Source organism: Melanerpes formicivorus, unplaced genomic scaffold, assembly GCF_026170545.1.
Source record: "Melanerpes formicivorus ecotype bairdi unplaced genomic scaffold, bMelFor1.0.p_v2 SCAF_8, whole genome shotgun sequence".
Lineage (NCBI taxonomy): Eukaryota > Metazoa > Chordata > Aves > Piciformes > Picidae > Melanerpes > Melanerpes formicivorus.
Genome location: NW_027142360.1, coordinates 14,989,979 through 15,011,253, shown reverse-complemented (window position 1 = coordinate 15,011,253; position 21,275 = coordinate 14,989,979). Strand labels below are relative to the sequence as shown.

The following is a 21,275-nucleotide window of genomic DNA, read 5'->3' as shown; positions in this document are numbered from 1 at the left end:
AGGGAAAAGGTACAAGTGCAATCACGACAATCAAAGGAAACTCGAGTGATTTTTGCTTTCTTGGGTGCACATTCTCACATGCATCCATTCATTTTGCCCGTGTCTGAGGAAGCACTGCAGGTGCACAGAATGTGATCCACCCGCTGCAAACACAGTACTGGATCTGGAATTCTTCATCCAGGTGATTTCTTTAAAACAAAAGGGACAGTCTGCCACCGCCAGCAGCTCCGTGCCATCGGTATGCCTCGAAGCCTTGTACACTCAACACCATGAGTACAGAGACAAAGAAGTAAAAGAAACCATATAGTCTGAACCCTTGTTGCCTTATGACGTTGAACCTCTTGGGAAGACAGAGAATAAGCCGCGGAGAAGCGGGAGACAGCGACAGCTGGAGCATGCCGCAGCTCCCCCAGGCCTGACGATGGGGAGCGCCGCTCCTCTGCGGGAAGCCAAGAGAGAATTCATGACGCCCAGGGGCGAGCTGTCGGCTGCCGCCAGGTGGCGCCGCAGCGATGCCGGAAGCGGGGCGGGGATGAGGGCGGCGACTGAGGGCGGCGGGACCCGGCCGCCCGGCGGCCCAGGCGCACGGCAGGGCGGTCAGGCGGGCCGGGCCGCGCCGCGCGAGGCGGCGGTAGCGGCGGCCGCCGGCGGGCCATGCTGCTAAAGCTCCTGCAGCGCCAAACCTATACCTGCCTGTCACACAGGTATGGGCCATGTCTCTGCCTCGGGGGCCTCGTCCTCATGATCGTCTCCGCCCTGCAGTTCGGGGAGGTCAGTACGGAGCCGCGCCGGCGTGGCGTGGCTGTCCGCCCGCCTTTCCCTCCCCTCTCCCTTCCTTCGGGCAGTCCCGCCTGTGCTGTGCGGAGCAGAGCCGTTTCGGTTCGAGGTTTTATTCCTTTTCGGGAGCCGGGTAGTTATCATATCCTGTAAGCAGCGAGTTCCTTCACCAAGCAGCTCGTACGTGCATGCTGGTTATATATTTATACATACAGGCGTGTATTTAGCACGTAAGGGAGAAAACGTGCATTACAGTAGTGGTGCCTGCGGTTTGTTCCGAGCTGCCGTCGCGGCTGAGAAGCGGCACGAAGCAGCCCGGTGTGACGAGCGGGGCTGGCCGTAGGCCTGCCGTGGCTATGAAGGCTGCTTCGCTCGTACTCCGGAGAGCAGCTGTGTGGCAGCTCCCTTTCTTCAGGCGGCCTTCCTCGCGCTTGCTGGCGCGGCTGGTGCCCACATCGCACCCGTGCGGGGACTAACGCTGCTCTCCCGCCTCTGCCAGGGGTGACGCAGGCGTTAAGTGCCCCCCGGGGGGTTGTTAGTTGGCAGGTCCTAGCAGAGGAGTGCTGGGAAAAATCTGCTTGCTTCAGGAGCTCCTGTTTGCTTATCTTGTGCAGTTTCTTCCACACCCCTTACTGGTGATTTGTTCGTGCTGTACTTTTATTTGAGTACTGTGAAGCCGTAATTTTCAAACAGCAACCGGGAGTGACAGTATTTCATCCGGAGTTGAAGGCATTAAATGTAGACTTTCAAACGGCCTGCAGCTCATCAGGGATTGTATTGCATTGTAACTTGCTGCTTTTTAGCAGTTTTCCTGCTATTTAGTAAATTATGCAGTATAAAATCTACTTTTTCTAGGTATGATTTTATACAATGTATAGTACGTTTCGAAGCTTCATTTCATGTCCTACCTATTTTGGAAGTAATCTGTGAAAGAATCTCGAGAGGGGGAAAATCACCAATCCTGAAACACTACACTGAATCTAAATATTTAGAGAATTTAAGTATTTTTGTCATTGTGAAAGTATTGCAGTGTTAAATGCAGAAAGACTGGATTTTCCTGATCCCTGAATTGCGGTGTTTTGGTTTTTTCCCCCCTTCTTGCCCCCCTTTCCTCCCTTGGTGCAATCTTTCAGGTACAGGAAAGAAAATTAACAGCTATAAAGAGTGTTATCTGAAACTGTAGCACAATCAGAACTTTTATTTTGTGTATCCATACGTTTTCTTTACATGAAGTATTTCCTTGCTGTCTTGAAGAGTTCACAAGTTCCTGAAACTCTTGTGCAGTACACTTAGTTACCTCTTTGCACACGATTATGAACTTGGATTGTTGTATATACCTCTTGGTGCTGTGAAACTTTTGAGTATAGTTTTGCCTTTCTTCAGAACAAGGAGTTAAACCTAACCTTAGGATTTGTTAGAACTTGGAAGGTTTTAAAAAACACTTCAGTAGCCAAGTTATGGCTGATTTTGGTGAAGTTCAGTCAAAATCACTGCTCACTACCATATTTTAGCTTGTTGCTTTCCAGATCCTATTTGGAAGGCTTAAGTAGTATTTAAAGAGTGAGCAAAGAACTGACAAATACATGTAGGAGTGCATTTTCCAAATTGTATGTTAAGAAAAAGGAAAGGGACAAGCAGTGTTTTGGTTGGTTTTGGTTTGTTTTGTTCCTTAAAAGAAAAAGAACAAACGAAAACACCAACAAAGTCCTGTCCTTTAGGGAATGACCATAGCATACAGAGCTATATAAAACTAGAAAGCCTCTTATTTTCTTGTAAGAGTCTTGTAAGACATGTTTGTATGCATTACGCTTTTTTGCTTCTATGATTTAAGCTTGCGTAGTTTGGTAAATGGTGGTAAAGATGTAGGAGACAATGGGCTTGTGACAACAAGAGTGGGAATGAAAAACTTATCCAGTACAGAGTCTACAAGACAGCAACTAATAAAAATATGTAAGTCTGTTTTCACAATTAAAGCAAGAAAATTTTCCAGTAATGATCAGCTCAATTGTTTTTAGCAATGTGTGAGGAACTGTCAAGCAATAAAACGTAGCGTGAGCCTATGCTTATCAGACCCTGGTATCTGAGCAGCATTTGCAGTTCTGTTTTGCTCCTACCCCCAGAGACAGCTTTTTTGTCCTCATAAGAAAAAGTTAATCTCCTTACTTAGATTCATGCTAATATCAATAGTAATGGTGGCTTAAAAATGGATGGCTAGGGCAAATAATTTGGGATTGGTAATGATATCCTCACAGCCTCAGACTGAAAAATAGCTTGATTTCAAGAAAAAAAAAGCCCTTGAGCTCAATGAAATAACAGTGCATCATGCACAATTCAGGAGCATTTCTGCAAAAACATCCAGGGCAGGCGGGTCTAAGCCAATGCTGTAACCTTAAAGATGCACTTTAAGCTTTAGGACAGTTTGGTTGCAAACCTTTGCTAGCCTTCTGTAGATCATCTGGCTTTGTAGTGTTTTATAACTGGAATGTGTGACAGCCACTGTTACCACCTGTTTAAAACACTCTCTGCTAATAGATGCTGTCTCTCCCCATTCTATATTTTTTTTTCTCTTTTTAAATCATGTTCCCTTAGTGGTTTTATAATACCAGCATGTAAATTCAAAGCAAAGCAGCCTGCAGGCATTATTGCAACACAGATAATGGAACAGGAGGAAATGGTTGCAGGAAAAGAATGTATCAGATGGGAAGAGCATCACTTTTTTCCTGTCCTGGGTGCTTTGGGTTATGGTTGCACTAAAGTAAAAAGCAAATGTAATGTTTTTCCACTGGAGTGCTATACTATTAATATAATAAATTACATTCTAATTCAAATATTTCTGTCTTAATTCTAGAAGCCGATCAATCTGTGTGTCAGTTCATTATTATCAGCAGTAGGAAACGTTTCTGTCTCTCACTGTGTGCTGTATTAGACTAGTGTATTTGGCAGAAGGACTTGCACATGAAAAAGTGTGGTAGTGTGTTTTTAATATGCTTTCCTGACTTTTGGTATTTAATGGAGAAGATTTTATGCCCACCTGGGAAATCATGTGTCCTTCATACAAAGGGAATGAACATGTATAGATGTGATGTTGGATGGCTGCAGCTGTGGCAGGAATTGTCTGTATTTATCACTCAGCCACATAATGTGGCTTTGTTACTCTCTAGAAGTCTTTAATTTGCTTTAGTGGGCATGAGTGTAAGAGATGTGTGTCTCCTTAAAAGGGAAGCAGTTAGTCTTTATGGTTTTGAATGCTATCATAGAGAAAGGGTATATTTTATAGTTCATGTAATACAAGAAATAAGCAATAGTAAAATTTTAGGTTTAGGAAGAGTGACATGAACTAAGTACTACCCTTTCCTTACAAACACTTACTTAGGCAGGTAAAATAAGCCACCATGCCTTTGTCTCTGAAGCTGCACAAGATGCTACTATAGTTTTTAATGTTGGACTATCACCATAAGAGTTGTGATTAGCAAATTTGTATTGGAGTAGAGCCTAAATGTCTAAGATTATTTTAATCTCAAATTGCTTAGGATTTTCTGTTTTTAAACATTATGCATTTTTAATGTCAAAAAGTCCTCAATTATTTTTTTCTCATGACATCAGATACTTTGTTAGTAAAGGAAACATAACTTGTGTACCTTTGGTTTGCATGTGTATATATACATTTAAGAATGGAAATGGAGTGTAAAGTTGCAGCTATGTATGGATTGGCTGGTGATTGATTTTCCATATAGCTGATCTATGAATATGCCTGGGAATGGGACTGGCTAGCAAAAGGCATTTAAGTGGGGTGCTGGTTGACCTTTTAGATCAAAAATCTTTGGTGGCTGGGTGAAGATCTGCCTTCAGATGTTCTGTTCCCACCATTTATTGTCTTCCAGATAGAGGAATGTGAAGTGCTTTGTGTTTTGAAGGCTCATCTTTCTGTTGATTTAGCTCAATGACTTGGCTCATCTTAGTGTGGAGGATGGGGAATGGAAGAGAGGCTGCAGCCTGGAGAAATATTTTGTTGTTAGGTTAGTCAGGCTGGAATGTAAGTCATCACCTGTACTGGGAAAGAGCTATTGTGTTTTAAATTTTTGGCCGGGTTTGCATAATTTGATGTTCCCTGGCCTGGCTGTTTATTTTCAAAGCTCTATTTCAGAGGTGTGTATACTGCAGTATGTCCTGTATGAGAATAGAAAGGAAGATGAGGAACATTGTGCAGGTTGGGGAGGGAAGGGTGAGGATGGGTGGGGATTTCTTGATTGTGTTAAAGTACATTTGGTTTAGGTCTCAAATTTAGGAAAACATTCCTGAATTTTTAAAGGCTAAGTGACATAAAATACAGAACCTTTTTTTTTTTTTTTTCAGAGGAAAATTCCTAAACTTTGTTAAAATCAAGTGTGCTCTTAAATTCTGGGTCTGATTGCTGGCTCAGTGTAATAACTTGGTTTGGATTAAGGTTTGGTCAGTTATGCATTAATGCATAGATCATTTAGAATTAAATTGTGATTAAACATTTAGAACAGTGGAATTTTAAATGTTTAATTTTTATAAAGTGATATAATTTTGTGTGTGTTTTTTTTTATTTAATTGCAGGTTGTCTTGGAGTGGAGTAGAGACCAGTATCATGTTATGTTTGATTCATACAGAGACAACGTGGCTGGCAAATCATTTCAGAATCGGTGAGCTTTACCTGCTGTTAACAGTGTTGCACATTTTACTGTTCAATGAATTTTCAAATATTTAAATCAAACTTCTTAGGTGAAGTAGCTTACTGTTGAGTAGGACCTTAATGTATGGACTAGGTAATGTAAGACTAATGTAAGACTAGAGAAGGTGTGGGTCCCCTCAGAAGAGAAACAGATGAGCTGGTGACAAGTGACATGGAGAAGTCTGAGGTTCTCAATGACTTCTTTACCTCAGTCTTCACTGGCAAGGGCTCCAGCCACACTCCCAGAATAATGGAAGATAATGGCAGGGACTGGAAAAAGGAATTGCCCATTGTGAGTGAAGATCTGGTTTGTGACCATCTGAAGAACCTGAAAGTGTTCAAGTCCACGAGACTTGATGGGATGCTTCCATGGGACTCGATGGGATGCGTCCATGGGTGCTGAGGGAACTGGTGGATAAGGTTGCTAGGCCACTTTCTATTATATTCCAAAAGTCATGGCAGTCCAGGGAAGTCCCCACTGACTAGAAAAGGGGAAACAATAATACCCATTTTCAAGAAGGGAAAGAGGGATGACCCAGGGAACTATAGGCCAGTCAGTCTCACCTCTGTGCCTGGTAAGATCATGAAGCAGATCCTCCAGGAGGCACTGCTGAGGCAAAAGAATAACAATGAGGTGATTTGGCACAATCAGCATGGCTTCACCAAGGGTAAATCCTGCCTGACAAACCTGTTGACCTCTATGACAAGGTCACAATGTTAATAGATGATGGCTAAGCAATGGATGTCATTTATCTGGATCTGAGCAAAGCCTTCGACACTGTCCTGCACCACATCCTGGTCTCCAGGCTGGTGCAGTATGGGTTTCATGGAGGGACCATTCAGTGGATAAAGAACTGTCTCGATGGCTGCACCCAAAAGGTGGCTGTCAGTGGGTCCATGTCCAAGTGGAGGCCAGTGACAAGTGGAGTCCCTCAGGGATCAGTACTGGGACCAGTCTTGTTTAACATCTTTGTTGGTGACATGGACAGCGTCATTGAGTGCAACTTCAGCAAGTTTGCTGATGACACCAAGCCATGTGGTGCAGCAGACACACTGGAGGGACCTTGACAGGCTGGAGAGGTGGACCCATGACAACCTCATTAGGTTAAACAAGACCAAGTGCAAGATCCTGCATCTGGGTTGGGGCAATCCCAGGCCCTGGTATAGGCTGGCTTAGGAGGAGCCTTGAAGAAAAGGACCTGGGGGTGATGGGGGATGAGAAGCTCAACATGAGCCACCAGTCTGCACTTGCCTACAAGAAAGCTGGTGAGGGACTTTTTAGGGTGTCAGGTAGTGATAGGACTAGGGGGAATGGGGAAAAAAAATAGAAATGGGTAGATTCAGATTGGATGTTAGGAGAGTTTTACCTTTTAAATGCATTTAATTCATCCAGTCTTTAATGGAACAGCAAGACAAAATGTTAACAATAAAGGGGGGTCATGACATATTTCCGTGTTAAGACAGGAAAATGTAAGTACTGTTCCTGGGCACTTAAAATACCAACCTCCAGTGTTTTGTAAAGGTATTTTTCATTTACCTTACATTTTCTGTGACATCTCGTGAGTGATATGATTTAATGGAGAAATCACAAAGGTAGTAAGGAGAAGCTTTTTAAAGCTGAGTGCATAGAAGTCACTCACAGCAAGTTGGAAACTAAGTCATGTGTGCACACGGGTCATTCGTTTCAGTTGTGCTAACCGCTGCGTGACTTTTTCTGGTTTCGTCGTTCATATCTGAATGGTCATGGGATCTCTTGTCTCAGGAAGTCAGTGGATTGTGAACTGGTAGGTGGAAGAAGCTACTAAGGAGATACTGTTTAACTCTTCAAGGGTTGGTACACTTGACTGAAAAAAGGAAAAACAAACCAAAAAACACAACCCAAGGAAAAAAAAACCTGAAAGCAGATGCTTAATCTGCCTTGAGGTTTGTTGAGTCACAGGACAGTAGAAGTTACCAGATCAAGTCAGTCATGCTTTAGTTGGTGCGAGATAATACTGTAAAAGTGCAAGGCATGGTGTCAGCGAATCCTGTAATCTCATTTCTTACTCCCCTCCCCCATTATTCGAAAGATGGCAAATGAAAGCATGCTACAGCTCATAAGAATGGTTAGTTTAATGTTTACAGGTTTCTGCAGTACTGAAATGAAGGGGCGGTAGTTTGTTCCTGTCAATACTAAAATACCTGATTTCATGATAATTCAAGTACAGTGTTTTCATGAAAGGGTCAAGTTCATCTGAAACAAAACCATGAGTCTTACTGCTCTGACACAGATATAGTCAGTTCACTTTTCTGCAGTGTGGTCTTTTGCTCAGTTTTGGTGGTGTAAAACACTCCTTAGCTACTGTTGATTTCTGTGAATTGTGAGCAAAACCTCCAGTATCTGGAGAGGAGCTATTGGCTGACTGAGCTAAAGTTTAAGGTTTTCCTGATGGGTGCTTAATTTTTTTCATTCACCCATATGTGTATGAGTCATAATTGCCTCATACCCTAGAGAGACTTGAGTTGGGGCTTATTTTTTGTTTCCCCAACATTTTATGTTCTTCAGTGAGGTCAGGGTAAATAAACTCTACACTTTGTTTGGAAGATTGGGGGTTGGGCATTTTTTAAATCAGCTGACATGAGTTGGGTCCTTCTGTCTAAACCACTTTTTTCTTGGCTGTAGCATTCAAAGCAGTGTCAATCCATAATTTAACTCATCACTACAAATGTAGAAAAGCTGGAAGAGCTCCTGCCATTGAATTTCTGCTCCTGTGGAGGACTTTGTAGTTCAAAACATGCTTTGAATCACACTTGTTAATGAATCAGAAGTTAGTGTCACCTCCTGAGAAAAAGGTGAAATAACTGGTTAGAAGGTAGTTTTATTCAGTAAATTGACTTTTCCAGATGAGAAGGTAGCCTCCTGCAGAGTGTTGCATGTCAGAGCTGATAGAGACTTTGAGTGGTGCTGCTGGGGAAAGGCAGCACTGCTTCTTAGAAGTTCAAATTGGTCCACTGTTACTCTCTGAATGTCCTAGCTTGGTTAGGAACAGAGATAAAGTGACTACAAAATGTTCCAGTCTCTTTTGCTGTGGCCAGCTACTGACTACCCCTTCACCAAATTTTGTGCTTTAGGTATTGAGTCTCAGCTAGTAGAAAATGAAGCTGGAGGGAGGTTGTCTGCATGTTATACTGTGCAGGTGGAGGAGATAGTTGCCTTATGAGCTCTGTTTTTGAATGCTTTTTGAAGGATGCAGTGGGTGGAGACAGACTATCTCGTTTTGTTGACCCTGTGGATTTTAGCATTAGAGAAGTGCTCTAGTTTGCTGGGCCATTGATGTTTTAGGAAGGTATTGAACAATTTGACACTGGAACTTCTGAAAATAATAGTTGGGTCATCCTCCTACTGTCTGGTGCTGAGGTTCACCCTATGGCAGCAGCCTGGAGTGTCTGCCAAAGAAAGCCCTGTAGCCCTCAGAAATTACTGTAAACAAATAGAAAAAAGGGTACACAAACTCCTTTCTTCTGCTTTAGGCATATTAGGAAACCTGTACCTGTCCAGAAACACATCCAGTATATTGAATTGTGTCAAGAGTGAATTTCACTGCTGTGTTTAGGATCTGAATTCACATACCCTACTTACGGTGTTGGTTTATTGAATGCCTTTTTATTAACATCTAAGAACATGGTACTGCTGAGATCTTACTGGCTCTGTGCAATTATTTAACAGCAAATATAGGTTAGGTCTTTATACTTCCTGCTGTTCTGTCTAATGTGGGTTGGTGAATTAAGGATGTGCCTGGGTGCTGGTGATGATTTGAGAATTATTGTAGGGGTTCGTAGGAGTTGGGTTATAGGTTTACATCTGTGAAATTTAGAGCATGAAGTTCAGACTTCAGTTAGTTACTGAACTGTTACAGCCACCTTATGTGCTTTATGGTTTTGTGTCTGTGCTGTTTTGTCAAAGGCTTGTGTATAATTAAGAGATGATATACATAGCTAAAGAGAAGCTTTTTGCTTTGTCTTGTTTGCAGCCCAGGCACCATGGCTATTGTAGGATGCCACAAACACTTTTAATATTTTACGTCTCATGTAGCTTTCATTTGGATTATGTAGGCTTTGTTTGCCCATGCCAATTGATGTGGTATACACCTGGGTGAATGGCACAGATGTTGAACTGATCAAAGAATTGCAACAGGTCAGAGAACAGATGGAGGAAGAACAGAAAATAATGAGGTAATAATCTTTTGTATACTTTTCCCTTTAACTGACAGCAACAATCTAATGCAGTACTATCCTTCTTTATTCTTCTCCTGTGTTACTCAACATGAAAATTCAAAGCACATTTCCTCACTTCCTCACTTCATTTGCTTATTCTCAAAGCCTTGTTTCAGTTCTACATTTAGCTATGAATACCATCTAATCAAAAAACTGTGAGATACAAAGCATAGTAATTTAATTAAGGCTCTTCTGTCTTGAATTCATAAAATGCCATGCAGAGATGTGTTTTGTTTATGTCATTTTGTATTGATTTCTGTAACTCAGTTTGTAAATGATAATAGAACTTTATCTCAAACATACAACCTGTTGTCATTCCTTATTTCCTTCTCACCCTTCCCTCAGTATTTCTTTATGTAGAGGGCTTAATAAGATCTTAAGCATATGCTTCTTAAAGGCTTTTTTTTTTTTTTACAGTTAGGTTTGTAGTCTCCCAAACACTGAAAGTGAAAAGGAGGAAAATAATTTATTCATATATAAAGATATGAATCAGCCTTCTAATTGAGGAGGGAAAGACATGTATTACTGCCTTTGGTGTTACAGATTGTGCTATATTGTTCTGCAAAATCACTTATCTAAGGCTTCAAACACAGGTTGCTACAGATACCTTGGATTGTGCCTTGTAACCATTGATTTAGGTTTTAAAAAGCATCCCTGTGTTTGTGTAATCTGTTTTGGCATGAAAATATGCTAAATGGAAAGCATTTATAAGTGGGCAGATTGATCTGATTTTTGGTATGCTATTGCTTGCAATTTAGGGACCACTGACACTGTAATCACAGGTGAAATTCTGATTTTTGTTTTGCTACATAAACACTGAAAGTATTACTACAAATGGTCTCTGCTCTGAAAAGCTTTCAGATTTATACTGATTTTTTTTCCCCATATAGTAAATGTTAGTGGTTGTAGCATTGTCATTACTCATACTCTGATTCCCATTTTACAAGGGGAAAAACAGATGTTGATTTTTTTTCCAGAACACTAATTTGGAAAGTTGATATCAAGCTTATGAGTAAGACTCATGTCCATGCCACACTCATGATCTGCAGCGGCATATGGCTTTCTCCTTCTGTATGACTTTTTTCATGTACTTTGAAATCAGTTAGCATTGTTAAAAAGAGATGTTTCATGACATCAAGATAACTGGAGAAGACACAAGCAACAATGCTGTAACCTCTGCTAATGAGTGTGTATTTTGTATGGCATAGCAAAACTTGGAAAGCTGTAATTTTTTATATGCCTGAATTGAGCTAGTCATAGTCCAGGTGCTTTATTCTCCAGTGGGAGACAGTAGCTTGATGGATGGGGATTGTCTTTTTGTTGGTGTGTGTAGAAGGGTGTCCTTCTCTGAAATTACCGTGGTTATTATTTATCATCAGGACTGCACAACCTTTACATTAATCCTCATTAGCTTCTATCTGCATGTGGAAAATGCATGATAGGCCTTACCAGAATATGTACGTTAGGCAAAACAATCAAGTCGGCCTAGTTACAGGTCACGTCATCCTGTTTTTTAACAATGTTTTTCATATCAACATTAGTTTCATTAAGTAATCTAGTAACACCTGAAAATCATGTTAGCAAGAAGAGTCCTGCTGCCACAGCTGTCATCATAACCAAGAATTTTTGAACTATGCTGCCTGAGGGTGATGGGTACGTGTGTCAGCTTGTGCCTGCCTTGGAGAGGCCTTGGCAATTTTATAACTGGGTTATTGGTGCTTTTGCAACATGTTCCTGACTCAATTAATAATCTGAAATTAGATTAAATTCCTTACTGTCAACTCGGTGTTATTGAATGTAGTTGTTTTAACTTTGTCATAGGGAAATCCTTGGAAAGAATGCAACGGAGCCAACAAAGAAGAGGTGAGTTTTTGTGGGTTTGGGCTTAAATTGGAATAAATGGTGTCCTCCTCACTGTTGTCTGAAAGCAGACAGACTCAGCTGACTGGAGAGGTTGTTTTGTTTTCCGTAGCCTGTGCGTACTTTCCTTCTCTGTCACTTGAAGAGAAGTTTACAGTGTGATAATATGTATGTTGAATATAAGTGATGTTATTATGACATAAATGAATGAGCTTCTTAAAATGTGACAGTTTCAGTCCAGAAAGCATATACTTGTCACTGGTTAGGCATAATTCCCATTCTGAATGTGAATTTTTAATCCATATGCATATTTAATGCATAATTCAAAAGCAGCAACATTTTTTTCAACATTTCTTTTGCCTACCATTTTTGCTCATGACATTGCAAGTAATTGTCTAAGGAGGGTTCAAGCCTCTTGTGGTTGTCCTGCTAGGAAGGGACAGGGCCTGACCTGTCCCATTCTTTATTTCACTTGGTCACTCTGCTGTTTAGAGGTCTTTATATAAGGTCTCCTCTGTGGGCAAACTATGGGAGTGAAATAATGTGTAACAGGTACTTGCTTTCTGCAGCAAAAGAAGCATGCTCTTAGTAGTTTCCCCCCTGCCCAACAGATGTTAGAAATAATTGATCAGATTTTGCAGAAGCATCTCTCATTGCATGTAACACTGATTTTTGTTTTAAGATTTCTAGTAGTGTTAAATATATCTTTGGTGTTTTGCTGTAGTGAGAAGCAACTGGAGTGTTTGCTGACACACTGCATCAAAGTGCCAATGCTTGTCCTGGATCCTGCGCTGCCGGCAAATGCCACACTGAAAGACCTGCTGTCTATTCATCCTGCTTTGCAAGCTGCTAACAATATGTTCTTTGTAGCAAAACCAAAAAATCCTTCTACCAATGTGACAGTAATTGTTTTTGATAGTCCTAAGGATGGTAAGAACCTACTTGTCAGATTCCAGCCAATTTTCTGGAGGAAGCTTTTTAGTAAGCTTCTCTGAATTATGGTGGGGTTCTTTTCCTCCAATACTGATTCTGACACTAATTTTCTGTTTGACCTTAGGAGGTAATTCAGCATCTTTTGCCCTTGGTCTGTTTCTCTAAATGATGACATTAATGATACTGTTTGCTTATCTCCCAGACAACTGATTACAGATGATTAGAGTTGCATGTTTTAAAAGACTATTGCAAAACAGGTTTGATATCTGAATGTCTGTGTTGCACTGATAATCTCAGAAGGCTGAGGTTTAGACTGGGGAAGATTAGTTCTAGCAATCCTCTTTTAATTGCTGTGAAGTCTAGTTTGAATGTTGTGCAATAAATTCTGCTCTTGCTCAAAGGACTGCATAACTTGAAACAATTACCCTTGTGTTCAACATATACAAGTAGGATCTTAGAGCAGGTGTGGGCTGCTTACTTTGTTTAACATGTACTGTCCCCCCACTACCACCTACTAGCCCAACCACTCATGTTTATTTTACCATCGAGGATGATTTACCACTTATAAAGTGAACTCTTCACACAAATACCCAAATATTTCTAATTTTCAAAGTGTATCTTAGTTACTAAAATACACAAAAGGAGTGACCTGCAGTTCTTGATCTGCATTTTATGTTTTGTAGCTGATGCTGCCCATTCTGGAATGCTAAAAGACAACAGCAAGCAGATAGTATGGAGGGGTTACTTGGTATGTATTTTTAAAATCTGTTGATTAGTTTTTGTATATGTTAAACTTTTCTTACATTTGTGGAGAGAAGTTCTGTGCTACTCTTTCCATAATTCACTTGTGGTAGGAAATGAAAGCTTTTAAAATAACCCTTAATTCAGTTTCAAAGTTTGGGTTAACTAAGTGAGAAAATGTACACTGTTGAATCAGTCACCTGGTGAAGGAGTGACAGATAAATAAAAATGCTGTCTATACCCTGTTGTCTTTGTTTTTTTAGACTACAGACAAAGAAGTTCCAGGTCTAGTATTAATGCAAGACTTGGCCTTCCTTAGTGGATTTCCAGCTACATTCAAAGAAACAAATCAGCTACGAACAAAACTACCAGAGAGCCTAACCTCTAAAGTAAAACTGGTAAGGGTCTGAAGGGAAGGGTGACTTTGCTGTCTTGTTTGGGTTTTTTTGAATGACTCATATGAGAGATCTCACTCACCTAGCTGCATTAATGTTTCTTACTTTTTACTGTATCTCTGTTTTCTTGAGTTGTGAAGAGTAGCAAATAGTTGCTTTCAAAAGGCCAGTTATGCATTCTGTTATTGCAAGTTTAGGCATGAGATTTGCCAATCTTCAACTGATTAAAAAGCTTAAAAGCGTTTCTCAGCTAGTTACAGTGTTTGCTATAGGCTGTTGTCTTGCTGAAGTATACTGTATCACTGGCTTGTTTAATGTAACAGATTTTTTTTTTAGGTAACTTCTTAGCTTTTTCCATCCATTTTTGCATTTAGAAGAATTATTTTAGTAGTAACAAGACTGTGTTGCTTCACAGCTGAATGCTGTATTTCTCTCTGCCAAGTATTTCCTACAGTCTTGAGCAAGTTGCACTTCTACTTACCCACCTGCAAGGCAATGCTATATCACAACTTTGTGACTGTGCCACCATTAACATTTCATGCCTTCCACTCTCCTCTGTCGTTTGGACACCTTTTCCACTGACAGCCATATTCAACAGATAGGCAAAAGTTTGTGAAAATCATTTGTTTATGTTTTTGGAATGAAATGTGATTGGTGGTGTGAAAGGGGCTGAGGCCAGGAAGTTTGTGAAGGAGGAGCAGTTAGCAGGGATAAAGGGATGTCAGTCCATTGGTAATCTGTCTTTCATGGTCTGATGCCCACCTATAGGATGTGCCAATCCATTTTACGACTGGTTTTTGGTGTGTGAGTGAGCATGACTTCCTTTCCTTGTCTTTGTTTTGTTTTGTTTAGCAAGCTGTGTGAACAAACCATGTATTTTTCTATTGCAGAAATGGTATTGGGTAATCCCTTTCATGTGCTGGTCACAAACCAACTTAATGCAAGCTGAATATCTTTCTTGTCTCAGCTTGTGTTAGTAGGCTTAGAGTCTTGCTAATGGTAGAAACCTTCCAAGTAAACACATTTGCACCTCTCTTCCAACAGGCTTTTAAACAGCATAATAGAGAGAGCTCTTAAACAGTTATTTAAGCTTCAATAGCTCTTTGCTTTTGCTTACATCTCAAGTGTATTCACTGAGTGGCTATGGCTTTTCCTAGCCATTGTTTTACTAAGTTAATCAGGCAGTGCTCAACCCACAGCATTATCTCCATTCCTGTTACCCTTCTGACAGCCCTTCCCTGCCACATCTATTGTGGATTTGGCTCCTTTCAACACAATTGACTGGAATTTTGTACAATGTTTTGAATGTGGCATCAGCAGAACTCTTTACACAGAGGAAAACATTTAGTAGATAACTATCCCAGGGCTGCCCAAACATCAGAGGCTTCCTGTGTGCTAGACTATGCTTATTACAAACAGTGCTGCTGCTTTTTGTGTAACCTCTTTTGTATCCTTCCTCTGCTGTGTGTTGGTGTGCTTCGTAGAAGTTTTCTCTTACTGTTGAGAATTGGTGGCTAGTTTTGAGTGAGTGATGGCAGATGTGCTCTGGTGTGGCCAAGGCATCCATCCTTTTCTGCCTTATTGGTTAAATAGCAGTAGATATTCATATGGTGAATCTGCCAGTCTCTGCTTATTTTACATGCTGTGGGGGTTTTTTATAGCTTTAATGAAATGGTGTGGTTCCTATAGGGAAATGAGATTATTGTTCATCAGGAGGTGGTGCTTCACTTTTGCTGCCTGAGATGCTAGGTTTTTCACTTCGTATTTGCACAAAGAACATTCTTAGTTAAATCTTCCTGGCTTCAAGCAATTTTTTGTGTGCAGGTTCATCCATTTGAGTTTGAAGCTTTCTACTTCCTCACTGCAGTTTTAATTTACAGATTCCCAGTAATTTGAACACATTTGAGTTAATGGAGCTGAAGAGCTTAGAACACCTGTGCCTTAACTACCAGCTCTTTTAATTTGTTAAACTTGCCCTGTAGCATTTAAGAAATTTATTTCTTTTTTTTGCCTTGTTAAATTTAAAATCAATTAGCTTATGGCTTCTTGACTTAAGATTGTTTCAGAAGATCTGCTCCTAGAAAACATTCTCATTAATTAACAAATTGTTATCTGAAATAATATTGTCTACCAATTCAAAGATTATTTAGTGGAAAGAAATCTGTTTGCTCCCACCTCTGGAGAAGGTGGAGAAGCATCCTGGGCAATATTTGTTCTCTGGTTGAACATCATAGATAAAAGCCTTTCATAGTAATATAGTTCTGAGGAATGTTTCCTACTCAAATAATATTTGTAATTTCATTCTCTGTCCCTTAGTCTCTAAGAGAATGTTGCTTTATGCTCTTTTTTTCCAAAATATTGTTGTTTTTATTAAATTATTTGATTATAGTACCCTGTACTACTTTTGGTATAAGAAAATCTCTTGTAGTTTTGTGTGGTTTTGGTTTTTTCCCCTCCTTGTTTTACAGGTACTTTCTTTATTAGTTGTGGTTATTTCTCTAATTGCATTATCTACTATTCAAGTCAGGGTTGATGATTTTGTCATTAATACTCCTGGATTTTTGCTTTCTGCACTGTGAATTTCATAGTTCCCTCCAGGAATTCTGCTGTAATTCTGTGGGTTGAGCACAGACCTTATTTTTAGACAGGCTTATGTCTCCTGTGCTAAAATAGAGATCTTCCATCTGTCACAGACACCTTGGAAGAAGGAAATACCTATATTTCTCCTAATTACTTTTGAGCCATCTGCTGGGTTTTTTAATTATCTTTTGAATTTTTTTTTTGACTTGTGGATCTCTTCTGCCTGAACCCTAAGGGTTTTTTTCATTGCAGTAATTCAATTATTTATTTTAAATGTTATTAGATTATAATTTTCAGAAACAATTAGGATTCTATGATCTTTTTTCCATTCCAGTAGGCTTTCTTAGAAGAATTAGTCCTACAGAAAACATGACAGATGGATTGTTTCTGTGTTTCAGTTCTACTTGATTTTTCCTTACCCTGGTTTGGCCGTGTTTTTCTTCTTGTCATCAGTCGTATGTTACCCAGTTAATCACAAATCTTTCTGTTTGTGCTGGTTCTGTTTTCCTTGGTGTGTTCTTACCCTTGTGTAAATACTAAAACTGTGATCTGCTCATGATCTGTGCCTAAGATAGCTCCTCCTCTACAACGTGATTAGACATATCTATGTGCAAACAGTTTTTCTCAGGTATCTACAGCATTCTGCAGTTTCTCTAACCACTGGTAGCTGCTGTCTGTTTCTTTTCCTGGTGGTGGAAACTTTAGAAGTTAAATTGGGATTGCTGTACCCTGTGTGGTCATAGCACCAGATTGTTCTCTGACCAGTTCTCTGTTCTTGGTAGCAGCAATTTGAGGTATATCTGCAGTGGAATATGTGTGTGTATATATATATATGTGTGTGTGTGTGTATATATATATGTAAGAAATGCTTTATTTGTATTATTTATCTGACCAGTTCTCTGTTCTTGGTAGCAGCAATGTGAGGTATATCTGCAGTGGAATATATATTTTTATATATATATATATATGTATGTGTATATATATGTATATATATATGTAAGAAATGTTTTATTTGCAAGAATAAAAATTTGATATGCAATGTGTGGATAAGGTTGCTTCTGTACAAGTCTTTACTAGCTTAGAATCAGTTCTTCATTCAGTGGATATTTTAGGTAGGCAGTTTCGGTAGATTTGCAGCAATTCATCTGCTATTAATCACTTCTGGAATCTAAAGTCTGTGAAGTGGTGTGAGTTTTCACAGTGGAGAGGAGGAAAGGTACACCTGAATTTAGGCTAGATGTGTGTCCTGTAGCAGCCTCCTGATGCTTAATGGGTTTCTGCATGCTCCACATGGCTGTTTCTTAGTGCAGTGTGGAAGCAATGGAATAATAATAGAGAATTTCAATGATGATGCTATTAGAAGGGAAGAAAGGTGAAAAAAGGGAGAGGAGTGTAGCTGTTAGCATGTTTGTGTTCACTGTTGTGCTGCTTTGAGTTGCTTCAGTTTGTTTCGTTGAAATCGCTTCTGAATCCAGGTGTTTCTTGTTCGAAAAGTCTGAAAATCTCTGAAGGAAGCAGCTGAGGTCAGCTAGAGGGGGTTAAATTGTGAATATTTAATGTATAATTAATCCATTTCCAAGTTAAATTGTCTGTGTTATGGTCTACTCTGAATTTTGTACTTAACAGCCTTCACTGTAATGTAATGAATGATTTAGAAGTCTATTTCAATGGGGGGGGTAAGCAGTAGTGTGTCTGTTGATCAGATCTATCGTTTTAAGTTGCATGTGTTATGATAGGTGTGGCTGAAAATGACATTTGACTCCTTGTTTTCAGGCTTTCTTAATAACGCGTTAGTGAGCCACTAGATGGAAGTGTTGCTCTGCTTGTGCAGCTGTGTGCTGCTATGCCCCTGATACTTTAAATATTTTTTTTCCACTTCTTTTCCCTTCTTACCTGCATTTCTGAAGAAAACCATTCTAAAAGAGATGCTTTTGACTTAGAAGCTAGGTAGTGATGTAAAGACTGACAAGGGAAGAACTGAAGGGGCAAGGGCATTTGATTGGTTTGATTTTGGTTTTTTTGAGGCTATCACACTGACTCTTTTTCACTGAAATAGTATACAGTAATGAACATTTTTGGAGAATGGTGACTTTCCCTCAAGATTTAATATCCTGGTTGTTCCAGGGGAAATTGAAGGCTTGTAGAGCTCCTTTCTTTACAAAATATTTTTCCCTCTTTAATCTATGAGAGCCACATAGATACACATATATGGACAAGTCATGTTGTAAACTACGGGCTGTAATGTGTTATTTAATGACCTTATCTTCCCAATGGAAGAAAACTCGCATAGGAACCTGTGTCACAGAATCACCAAGGTTGGAAGAGACCTCAAAGATCATCAAGTGCAACCTGTCACCACAGACCTCATGACTAAACCATGGCACCAAGTGACACGTCCAATCCCCTCTTGAACACCTTCAGGGATGGTGACTCCAGGCTCATCCAGCCTGCCTTTATAGTTTAGTATGTCTAAGCATTGCCAAACATGTTGAGTCCAAAGGACAGCCTGCATTTAAAGTTTGCTGGTGGGAAGAATGCAGTTTCTTTGTCTCATTTTCAAGTGCATAACATAAATGTGCCCAGGCAATGGTCTGGGTGCCTATATGACACCTTTTCAGCCTTGTTGTGTTAGGAGGCTGAGACTCACCTGATCACATTGATTCTATGCATCCACCAGCTTTGATTTTTCTGCTCTACTTCCACACTACTTTTGTATCTGCTGGCCTGTTTTGTCAGGATGAAGATGATATCTAGAAGATATTTCAAGGGAATGGGCAGTTGTATGCATAGGATGGTAATACCTGGGAGACACCAGAAAATGTGCCAGGGAGAATTCTGTCTTGAACATACCAGCAACAAAATACATGTGGCTGAAAGAATTATACTCACAATTTATTAGAGTCTAGTTATGTCATCGGGTAACTTTGCTGAAATCTACCGTGATCATGAACACTAATCTGTTTAGTCATCTTAATGATGATGCTGAGCAGTGAAGCACATTTTTCCACTACTTGTTTGTGCTTGGACTTGCATATTTAAAAACCTGGAACATACATGGTGTGTTAGTGTGTTAGGGAAATGTTTGTAATAAATCTAGTTAAGAATCTGTGGTACTGTTATCTGTTTTGCTGACTTCGGTGGAAACAAAGAGAAACTGAATGTTCTTCAATGCTTTCAGAGCTCTAGAATGGTAATATTTTTGGTGTGTTATATGTGTATTTAAAAAGAGAGATTCTAGGCGTCTGTGTGACACTGTTGTATTGCTAAATAAAGCACATACCCACTGATGGCAGCTTTGCAATCTGTAGCATTTTGATACTGATATTTTTGGAGGTTGCTAGCTGCAGTCCGTAACTATACCTCAGCCATTTAGCCACCGAAGCCATCCTTTCCACCCGTAGGTTCAGATGATTCCCTGGAAGGGCTGAGATTTATCAGATTTTTCTAATGGCAAGCCTCATAAGTCAGACTGAAAGATCTCAAATAGCATATGAGTCAAAGCATCAACAGCTTTAAAATGTCACAAGTGGGACAGCTGGTCTTGCTTAAGGGAAGGGGTGCTAATTCTGGGACAAGTGGTGTTTTAAAATGAGCAGAAAGGGTCAGATTTAATGAAAAACAAGGGGGGAAAAAAGGCTGTTAAAAAATAAAGCTTTGCTGCTTTTGAACATGACAGTATTCAAATTTTCTTAACTTATGAATTGCATTTACAGATCTTACGCAACTGAAAATCTGCTAGCCGTGCTTATTTGTCTCATGTTGCATGAAGGAACAAAAATTAAGTGTAGTGTCTAAAAAATATTCTTAACCATTAACTGCATTTATGGTCAATCTGACTGTTGAAAGCGTGCACTTTGAGAATCAAAGCGTAGCTCTGCTTTTAGCTTGTGTCTGCTCATGCTGCTTTATACAGTAAACACGGGGGTTTTTTTGGGTTATGCTCTATTTCTAGTGAATTGTATTGATGCCCTGCAATTTGTAAACTATATTAGCTGTTAGAGCATGTAGTGCAAGCCCCTTCTTAGCCTGTGCATTATGAAATCTGATGCACAGACTTACTAGTGGCAAAAGATAAAACAGCAAACAGATCAAACAGGCCCCAACTAAGAAATGACCTTAACAGCATATTGGCAACTGTCATTAAGGACTTGGAGACCTACATGGATTAGTTCTGGAGCCCTTTGTATCTCAGATTTCTGAGCTGTAGGTTGATCTGTAAACCATTCTGAAAATTTCATGCTTCTGACAGCAGCAATGAACTGGTGGCCTTAATTGTCTAAGAGCAGCACTGCTTGATTAGGATGAAAAAAAAAAGTGTAATTTTTCCAGTCATATAATAAAGATGTAATAAAATTCAGAATTTGTTACTGGGACTGTGGCAGAATGGATGGGGACTTACTGTTTACTCCAGAAATATAACATAGGTGCCTTTACTATTGCTGGATAATGGCGTACAGAGAAATTTTCTTTGGAAGGGGAAAATGAAGGATCTGTAAATGTTCTGTATCTTGAAATGGTTTTTCATTTCCTGCTTTACTACTGGTTTTTGTGCTCTTAAGAAGTTTAAAAACAATATTTACCAGTTGTTCTTATTAGTAATTCTAGTAAGAAAAACCTGACAAAAGATGGAATTGGCAAAGGAAGAGTGCTGCTGTGGGTGCATGCCAGAAATTTTCTCTGTTTGTATAGTTGCAGCTCTATTCAGAAGCCAGTGTTGCTCTCCTGCAACTGAGTAACCCTAAGGGCTTCCAGGAATTGAGCAAGCAAGCAAAGAAGAACATGACTATAGATGGAAAAGAACTGATACTTAATCCTGCTTATTTGCTATGGGACCTCAGCTCTGTCACTCAGGTAGGTAAATTTTGTGGAAGAATGTAAAGGTTGCAGCATTTAAAAACTGCCAGATAGAGGCTACCGCAGCAATGACAAGGAACGTGCAGTTTCTTCCAGAAGCTTGGAAGTGTCAAAAAATCCAGTATTTATTGTGTTTTCAGAAAACATAGCAAGAACATTTTCAAATTCTGAAATTGAGGAGGAAC

At 39.8% G+C, this 21,275-nt stretch overlaps 1 protein-coding gene across 3 annotated transcripts in view; it reads left to right on the top strand.

Moving 5' to 3' along the window:
* Positions 1-554: 554 nt before the first annotated feature.
* Positions 555-21,275, top strand: part of GNPTAB (N-acetylglucosamine-1-phosphate transferase subunits alpha and beta) — a 38,947-nt gene continuing 18,226 nt past the window's right edge. The window contains exons 1-8 of one of the 3 annotated variants that reach the window (XM_068142245.1): positions 555-771; positions 5,359-5,444; positions 9,566-9,685; positions 11,549-11,590; positions 12,312-12,517; positions 13,204-13,268; positions 13,525-13,659; positions 20,926-21,087. In XM_068142245.1, the coding sequence (XP_067998346.1) occupies positions 655-771; positions 5,359-5,444; positions 9,566-9,685; positions 11,549-11,590; positions 12,312-12,517; positions 13,204-13,268; positions 13,525-13,659; positions 20,926-21,087 (933 nt within the window). In that variant the 5' untranslated portion in view covers positions 555-654. Of the gene's footprint in view, positions 772-5,358; positions 5,445-9,565; positions 9,686-11,548; positions 11,591-12,311; positions 12,518-13,203; positions 13,269-13,524; positions 13,660-20,925; positions 21,088-21,275 lie in introns of those variants that run through there. The other 2 variants (XM_068142246.1, XM_068142247.1) reach the window with 2 other exon arrangements.